At 40.1% G+C, this 9,551-nt stretch overlaps 1 protein-coding gene across 1 annotated transcript; it reads right to left on the reverse strand.

Moving 5' to 3' along the window:
• Window positions 1-8,773: 8,773 nt before the first annotated feature.
• On the reverse strand, window positions 8,774-9,343 carry Dusp21 (dual specificity phosphatase 21). The gene has a single exon (XM_074063659.1). The coding sequence runs from the start codon at window positions 9,341-9,343 to the stop codon at window positions 8,774-8,776; it is 570 nt and encodes a 189-aa protein (XP_073919760.1).
• Between the last annotated feature and the right edge of the window lie 208 nt (window positions 9,344-9,551).

A 9,551-nucleotide genomic window follows, 5' to 3' on the forward strand; every position in this document is an offset into this window, starting at 1 on the left:
ATTATGTATAAACTGTTCATGAAATTAACATTTTAACTTACATTGTAAGTTATACAGATAAATAAATGAGAATAGTGACAGCAATGTAGGGGAAAAAAAGGTAACGTTGGATCCACACCTCACACTTTGTACCAGGATATATTCCAGATGAACCAAACATTTAAATGTTAAAACTAAAACCATAAAATACTTGAAGAACCAAGGGATACTTTTAAAATATCATTTTAGGGTGAGAAAACCTTTCTGAGAATGACACAGAACCCTAAAAGCCATATTTTTTTAAAAGCTCATAAATTTGACTAAATAAAAATAATTTCTTCCTGGCAAAATCACTGTAAGCGAAGTTTTTAAAATGAATGAAAAGAATGAGGAAAATCTTTGAACTTCTTTTTTTCATGTCAGATAACATTATGACACTGTGACAAGGTTTGACAGAGACATATCTCACCCAGTGGTGTGAAACCTAGTTATGCTCACGAGCCATAAAAGCTTCTGAAATTTTCATCACAAATTCCTTGTTTCTCTAATAGAGTTCTTACAAGCCAATTTAAAAAAAATTAACAACCTAAGGAAACATTTATATGAGTAGTCAGCTTATAGGAAGAAAAATACAAGTGATTCTTAAAAGAATGAAAAGATACTAGAATCTACTCATAATAAGAGATATGCAAATTAAAGGTAAATGGCGTCTGCCTAGCAAGCACAAGGCCCTGAGTTCAAAACCGGTGCTGCCAATTTTTTTTTTAACTTTTTCACTGCTGAGAATGACAAAGGCACATATGTGTGATATCATACTGTGCTGTTGCACTTGTGGGGAAGCAGGCATTTTTATACATTGCTGGTAAGTTTTGATAACATCCATGGGAATTAATCTTGGCAATATTTATCAAAATATGAAATTACAAAGTTAGACCCACTATTTCCATTTCTAATAATATTCTATGGATATATTAGCATGTGGATAAAATAATTTATGTACATAAACTTAACTACAAGTTTATTTATTGCAGTATTATTTGTAGTAACCAAATTTTGGCAGCAACACAAGCATCCATCAAAAAAGAGACAGGTTTGGGCTAGGAGTATGACTCAAGTGGTAGAGCACCTGCTTAGCAAGCACAAGACTCTGAGTTCAAATCCCACTACTGGAAAAACAAAAGGGGGAACAGGTTAAATGAATTGTGATACTTTCATACAGTGGAGTACAACACAGTTGAAAACAACATTGAGGTTGTTCTCTATTACTGACTCAACATGACCTGTAACATATATTATTAAAAAAGAAACAAGGGAGAGAATAGCGTGTGACGTGAGCTACTACTTGTTGAAAAGTGAAAAAATATATACGTATGCAATTCTTTGTATATGAGTAAAATGATATTTTGGAAGGAGACAGGAGAAATTGGTAATATGGGCTGCCTGTGAGGAGAGGAACTGGTCGTTAGAGAAAGATGAGATTTTTCACTATAGAATGTTGGACAGTGTATTATCTATCAAATGTTAAAATTATTTAAATAATAAAATATGATAAAACTCACGTAGAATCTTAGATAATACCTCTGTTTCACTGCTCAAGAGATAATTAACTAGGAAATCTCAATTCTGTAAAACAAAAATAATGCAGGCCATATTCTTTGATCACCATACAATAAAGCAAGAAATGAATGCAGAGCCAGCTCCAGTGGTTCACACTTGTCTAGCTCCTCAGGAGGCAGAGATCAGGAGGATCACAGTACGAAGCCAGCCCAGGCAAATAGTTCATGAAACCCTATCTCAAAAATACCAAACACAAAACAGTGCTCATGTGGTAGAGTGCCTGCTTAACAAGCGTGAAGTCCTGAGTTCAAAGCCCAGTATAGAAAGAAAGAAAGAAATGAATGCAAACCTTCACTGTCTCTGGCCCAGGCCCTAGCCTGCCTAAAGTTAGAGCCTCCAGACTTCAACTAAAATGATCACAGAGACCTTGGCCAAGTCCTTTGCTCATAGTTGAGAAGAGAGGTTAAATCTAAGTTCAGCTTCTAACACACTTAAGTAAGTGTCCTATTGCAGAAAATTTTATTAAATACCCATTGTGAATACATACAATCCGATGTGAGAAGGCTGACCTGGCAGGGAGTCTGGTCTAAGTACCAAAAGGTTGCCATAAAATTCATGTTTTCAGTGCCTCCTTTCCCCTTAACAGGCAGTTCCCAAAGGTGATCCAAAAGCTCATTTCCCCACATTCCTATATCTCATTAATACAAAAATGGTGACTGCAAATGAGAGGAGACACTGAGATGGCTGGAAATGGGCTCTCAAGTACCCACAAGTAAAAATAGCCCTCTTACTGAGTATCTTTTTTTGTTTTGAGGTGGTTTTTTTTGGCAGTACTGGGGTTTGAACTCAGGGCCTCATACTTGCTATGCAGGCGCTCTACCACTTAAGCCACTCCACCAGCCTCTCTTATTGGATATCTTTACCACAACAGAGTAGATCAGAATGAAAAATCAGATGATGTCACATTAGTAACATAACAGATACGATGATAAATGTCTTAACAGGCAATTTTTTAAAACTTGAATTACAAAAAAAAGACACAAAATAATTGAATTGCAAAACAAATGAGCATGTATGTGTGAATGTGTGTTTTAGTACAATAAGTGATAATTTTCTAACATTGTGAGAATTTGTAATTAAGATATATAAACTCCAGAAATATGGTTAATACTTAACTGATCAAGTTGCAAACTCTCTGTGTGACTGATCTTGTATTTGAGCATTTATGTATGTAGAAATATATGCAATGTATGTTCTGTTTTTGGCTCTTTAGTCTACCAATACCTTTTACTTCTATACAGTAAATATTCTCTGATAACTACTGTGGCTTCTGTTTTCCTAATTTGACCTTGACTTGCACGCAAGAAAACAGTAATTTCAATCAAAATCCTAATGGAAGATCTTTGTAAGTCTGTTGTAACTATTAGAAAATGTTCATTTGGAAAAGAAAAAAAAAATGAATCTAACAACAACAACAAAAACACATACACACACATAAAAACTCTGAAAAAGATGCACAGTTGGGGTGGGCGAATATCTTTGCTCTTCCAAATATTATGCCTTATTTATTTTTTTTTATTATGTCTTATTATGAAACCACCAATTTTAAGAAATGTGATACTGGCACAAGAAAAGACAGAAAATGAGCTAAATAGAAGGAACAAAAGCAAAAACAAAAATTTATGGTGGTATTGTGACATCTCAAAATTATTTTTTAAAAATAAATAACTCCAAACCAGGCCCTGGTGGCTCACTGCTGAAATCCTAGCTACTTGGGAGGCTGAGACTGGGAGGATTGTGGTTCTAGGCCAGCCTAAGCAAATAGTTTTTGAGACCTTATCTCCAAAATAGCCAGAGCAAAATGGTCTGCAGGTGAGGTGTGACTCAAGTGGTAGAGCACCTGCTTTGCAAGCATGAAGCCCTGAGCTCAAACCCCATTACCACAAAACAAAACAAACAATAACAAAAAAAAAAGTCCAATTTATATCATATACAAAAATCAGTTTAGGTTATGTTTAAAAATTAGATGTACCCCAATGTAATAATTGATGGAGAAAGGAATCATTAATGGACCTAACATCTTTAGATGAAAGTATCATCTCAGATATTAATTCCTAATTTTTTTTTTTCGGTACTGGGGTTTGAACTCAGGCTCTACACCTTGAGCCACTCCACTGGTGATGTTTTTTACAAGATAGGGTCTTGCAAACTATTTACCTGGGGCTGGCTTCAAACCACGATCCTCCTGATCTCTGCCTCCTGAGTAGCTAGAATTACAGGTGTGAGCCACGGTGCCTTGGTTTTTTTTTTTTTTTTTTTTTTTTTTTGAGACAGGGTCTTGCTATGTAGCCCAGGCTGGCTTCCAACTCGAGATCCTCCTGCTTCAACCTCCTGAGTGCTGGGATTGCAGGTGTGTGACCATCATGTCCAGCTAGTAAAACATTCTAAACTCAAATCCAATCAAACCTCTAGACCTAACTTCCAGTTTAAAGAAATTAAATTAAAGAGGATAAAGGATCAAGTTTAACAATAGCATGAGGAAATTATTGGGCAAATCCAGAGACTGGATGTTATAATGAAAAATTGTTCTGACCTCATCAAAAAAAGATAGTGTCAGGGAGAAAAAAAGAGGCACTGTTCTAAATGAAAAGAAATACAATAATAAAATGCAGTGTGTGACCTTGATCAGATCCTGTTTGGGAAAGAAAAGAGCTATAAAAGACATTTTGGGCATAAGTAGGAACATTCAAATATGGATTGAGTGTTAGGGAATTATCAATTAGATTTGATAATGATAATGATTATGTAGGAGAATGTCCTTCTTCTCAGGTGATGCATTTTGAAATAGTCAAAGGTGAGCTATCGCAATATCCATAACTTGCTTTCAAATGGATTAGAAAAAGAGAGATTATATTGAGTAAAAGAGAAAAAGAAAATGTAACAAAAGACAACAACCAATTTATCTAAGTGGCTCTTATCTGAACGCTCACTGTACTATTTTTTCAACTTTCTGGATGTTCAAATGTCCAGATAAACATTGCAAATGAAAAAAAAATAGGAAAGTTTTAAAACTGAAAAATAAAACATAATTTAGGAGAAAATAATAGATAACATTTTTTTATAATTGTGCAATGGGGAAAACCCTTAATTACATTATTCAGAACCAAAAACCAATCAACTAAAGACTCATAGATTTGACTACACACAAATTTTAACTTTTTTTTTTTTTTGGTATTGGGCTTGAACTCAGGGCCTTCACCTTGAGCCCACTCCACCAGCCCTAATTTTGTGAAGGGTTTTTCAAGATAAGGTCTCACAAACTATTTGCCCAAGATGGCTTTGAACTGAGATCCTCCTGATCTCTGCCTCCTGAGTAGCTAGGATTACAGGTGTGAGCCCCACCGGCGCCCAGCAAGTTTTAACTCTTGAATCACAAAGAAGCACCATAAGCAAATGGCATTGATAAACTGGGGAAAGTGTATGCAATGTGTTTGAAGAGAAGTGGCATATCCTTATTCTACATTTCAGTGATCACAACTGAGAAGAAAAAAGATTTACATGCTGGTAGGAAAATGACTAAGAGCATGAGATGTTTCCAAAAACAAGGGCAAAGTTGAAAAGACATACAATAGCTGGTAGTAACAACTTTCTGTTTGATTCTCTCTCTCAGCCTTCATCAGAGATGCTTGTTAGCAATGAGGCTCTATAGACCTAAAGAATCTAAATATGAAATAAGGCTACTTATCCATCTAATAAAAACTCCCTACTGATTTGTAATCACAGTAGTCAAGAATCAAGGGTGTGACTCAAAAATGTCTTTTTTTCCATCTATCTACTTTTGTCTCAGAAGAAATGTGGGAAAATAGAACCCAGTCATTGTTACCTCTTCACTTCTAGCTTGTGTGCTGCCTTAGGCAAATTCCTTAACCACATTAACGCAGTGGTTATTATTATGTTTCACGATAAATCATATTCTATTGCTACAATTCTTTTTTCCCAAGTGACATCTTCCTCTTCCTTCTTCCCTTGTCCTTCCCTCCTCCCCTTCTTCCTCTTTTCTTGCCTTCTCTTTCTCCTTTGTCTTCTTTCAGAGTGGTTTATGTGTAATTGCCCCAACCTGGAAACAACCCTGTTATAGGTTGTATTGTATCCCAAATAGGTAGAAGTCTCAACCCCCAGAACCTGAGAACATTTCCTTTTTTGGGAATAGGATTACAGATGTAATTAATTTTGTTAAGGTCATACCAGAGTAGAGTGGGCCCCAATCTGATTCGTGTTCTTAAAAGAAGAGGGAAATTTGAACAAAGACATGCATAGAGGGAAGACAGATGTGAAGACACACTACACAAGATGGCCATGTGATCATTGAGGCATCTATAAATCAGGGATTGCCAGTCACCACCAGAAGCTACAGAGGCAAGGAAGTGTTGTAGGTTGGTATAGTCTCTGATCAGAAGATTCCCAAATTCTTTGTGGCCCATATGGAAGCATCAGGCAGAACACAGTGTAGTAAGGGAGGTAAAGGAGTTTATTAGAGATTAAGGAAAAAGAGTTACAAAAGGCCATGGTAGGGCCAGTTGGAAACTGGAAGTAGAGAGCGGCTTCCTCTTTCCAGGTGATTTTAAAACCTAAGCTAACCTATGGGAAGGGAAGAACATAGTGATTCCCAATCACCAATAATCAATGAGTGAGGAGAGGCATGGGTGGTCCCTGGGCCGAGGGTGGTTTGAATTGTCCTCCAGTCAGGGTGTGAATAACCTACACACATTTGCAGTTGAAAAGAAGGCTCAGAGAAAGAGAAGAGTGTTCAACCTGAAACACAATATTAAGTTATATACGTTTTAAGAGTCCCAATATCCTAGCCTGCCTCAAAAGGAGTCTCTGCTACAGGTTTTGGTGGGAGCATGGCCCTGCCAACAGCTTGATTTAGGACTTCTGGCCTCCAGAACTATGAGAAAATAAATTACTGTTTTAAGGCATCCAGTTTGGGGTATTTTGTTATGGCATCTCCTTGGAAAATACCATAAACCCAAATATCCTTCAAACCCTAATATACCTCCACCCAATGGAGTACATCATGGGTGAATCTCAAAGACCTTATGCTGGCTGAGAGAAGTATGATTCTCTTAAAAGCAAGTCCATCGGGAACAAAGCAGATCAACATTTGTCAGAGGTCAGGGTTTAACTACTAAAAGGAGAAGGATGAAGGAAATTTTTGTGGTCATGGAACTGCTCTGACAGTGATTATGGTGGTGGTTATCTGAATCTATGTATGTCCAAAAAGTTAATTTTATGGTATGTTAATTTAGATATTAAAAAAATGAAAACATGTACACATATATTCAAACAACTTGCTTTTAAAAAATACTTAAGAAATTTCTCATCATGCCTTCTGCCAGGAAGGTTACTTTGTATGGGCTCTGCCACATCAATCCTTGTGTTCTGTTTTTCCATCTATAAAGGAGAGTACCTGTCTAGAGCAGTGATTTTCATTCCCGCCCCCCCCACCACATTTCCTTTGTGGGAGTGGAGGTAGGGTGGGGATGGGTGTGGAAAGAGAGGGCCTTTGGACTTCACTGGACCCTGGACTTACAGGTCAGCTTTAACTGGGGCAATTGTGCTTTTGTCGCATGTGTTTGTCTAAAAACCTCTGCAGGAGAATAGCTGGACCCAAGCCAAAGCTCCAAGCATCTACAAAGTTTGAGCAATCCTGGATTCCAGAGCCTACTTGGGAGGCTAATTTATTCATACCTTTGGCAAGTGCACCTATATGTATCCAGTGGTTAGCAAGGCCAGGGTGCTGGTTTTAACGGTCAGTAATTCTAAACAAAGCATTGGGATGGGGCCTCTGAAAAGGCTCTCAATCCAGGCCTCCTCTGAGGCCAGGTCTGAAAGAACCTTAAACTATTTGATTTTACACGCTGGATGATTTTTTGGAAGAGTATTTTGTAAATAACAGAGAACTGTGCACTGAGGAGAGAAATGCCATTATGAGGATGAGTGTGTTGACCCTCAACTGGCAGGGCCGAAGAGTTATCATTGCCCCTTACTGGGAGTGTGAAACCAGTCAGGTGCCAGGTACTGTACTAAAGAAGTTAGTCCTCACAACTGCTCTGTGAGAGAAGGTCTGTTGTTGCTGTTACAGGAAACTGAGGTTCTGAGAGGCCTCAACTCTCAATGGGAGGAGGTGTCAGAAGTGACAGGATGGGTGATGGCAACAACTCCCAGGCCCAAGAGAGGAACCTCTGAGGCCTGGTGTCAAGCCTGCTTTCTCTCAGCACAGATTCTATTTTGACAGGAACTAGTGTCCTTTTTCACAGAGGCTGGTGGGTGAACCACTGAGGGCATCTTAAGACCTTGCCATTCATTTAGTGTAGCACTAAAACAAATTTTTTGTAAGCTTTTATTCATTTTGGTTTCTTCCAAAATGAATGTATAAAACCAATCTAGAAAACTAGAGTTGGGCCATGTGGTTAAAGGTGGAGGCAGGGGTGGCCTGAAGGTCCCCCAGGGCTCCCAGAGCCTGGCCTTAAGCTTGAAGGTCATTTATCCAGTAGGTTAGTACTTACTGAGAGAAGTGCAAGAGATGGCCTGATGTCAAAGGCTCTAATTTTGGAGTTGGAATAACTGGTGGTGGACTTCTGGGTTAGTCAGCCCCAAGCAGGGCTCAGGGTTCCAGGTGTGCCACATATGCATGGTGCTGCTGGCAGTCTGTCTAAGCCGGGCATCACTTGCCTCCTCCCTCTCTCCCTACCACCACTCCCTCTCCCCACCTCACCTCACCTCCTGGCATACCCCTCCATCCTCCATCCCCCTATTTCCATCCAGGCACCCCTCCATCCCCCTTCTCCATCTTCACCCCATACCCCTCCATCTCCCCTTCCTCCACCCCCTCTCCCCATTCCCCTCTACCTCTATACCCATACCCCCTCCCCGCTCCCACCCTCTCATCCCCCTCCCCTCCTCTTGCCTCCTCTCGCCATTCCGCCAGGCCCCAGCAGCCTGACCTGCCCCCTACAAGGTAAGAAACATTTCACCTTCTTACATTTATTGAATTTCATTCTTTAAAGTTAAGACTACATTAAAAAGTCCAACACCGCCCCCCTCTCCTTTTTTTTTTTTTTTTTTTTTGTGCATCTGCAAAGCCGCCTCTGGTTCTCTTTACCAACTAAAGGCCAACGTCACGTTCAATCTTGATATAGGATCCAGTGCAGATGTCAGGGACTGGCTGGGTGGCTCACATCGGCACCATCAAATGGACCTCCTTTTCGTAAATGTTGGGGATCTTCCCCATCCTGGAGTTGACCATGTGAACAGTGTTCTTACTGAACAGTTTGAATTCGTAGTGGATAAGTTGTTCCCAAAAGCCATTATTGGGTCGGATGATGGGGCGGCACGACTGAGTCCACGTGTGGGCGTCCAGCAGCGACATGCTATGGTATTTCATGAGGTAGGCCATGCAGAGGGCAGCCGAGCGGCTCACTTCAGCTGCGCAGTGCAGCAGCACTCGGCCTTGTCGCATTTCCACACCGCGGATGTAATCAGCAACGGGGTCAAAAAAGGCATACAGGTAGGAATTGGGACTGTCGTCCACGGGCACCTGTACGTACTGAATGTCCTCAAAGAAGGTGTTTACCACTTCTACTGAGACATTGATGACCGAGGTGATGTGATTGCTGGACAGAATGAATCTGTTGTTGGCGGCCACACCGTTGCTGATATAAAGGCAACTGGTTATTTGGGAGATGCTATTGTTGGTGGACTGCAGGACAGCCTGAGATGGAAAGGGACCCGAAGGTGTTGTCATCGAGGTGGTAGGTCAGCAGTCTCTCTGTGCAGGGTTCAGGGTACTAACCTTGCTAGCAACTTCAAGAAAACATCTGTGATGAGAAGTCTCAGGCAAGGGTCTGGGCAGAGGAGAGGAGGACTATCCTCTCCCTCTACTCTATCACCCAGGCAGTGTCACAATCCTCAAGGGCCCAGGGCTCTGGTTTCCAGGACAACAGCAGCTAGGT

Source organism: Castor canadensis, chromosome X (assembly GCF_047511655.1).
Source record: "Castor canadensis chromosome X, mCasCan1.hap1v2, whole genome shotgun sequence".
NCBI lineage: Eukaryota > Metazoa > Chordata > Mammalia > Rodentia > Castoridae > Castor > Castor canadensis.

What these genes read in the sequence shown, in the direction of transcription:
- Dusp21 (XM_074063659.1), bottom strand. Translation starts at nt 9,343, where the DNA reads ATGACAACACCTTCGGGTCCCTTTCCATCTCAGGCTGTCCTGCAGTCC.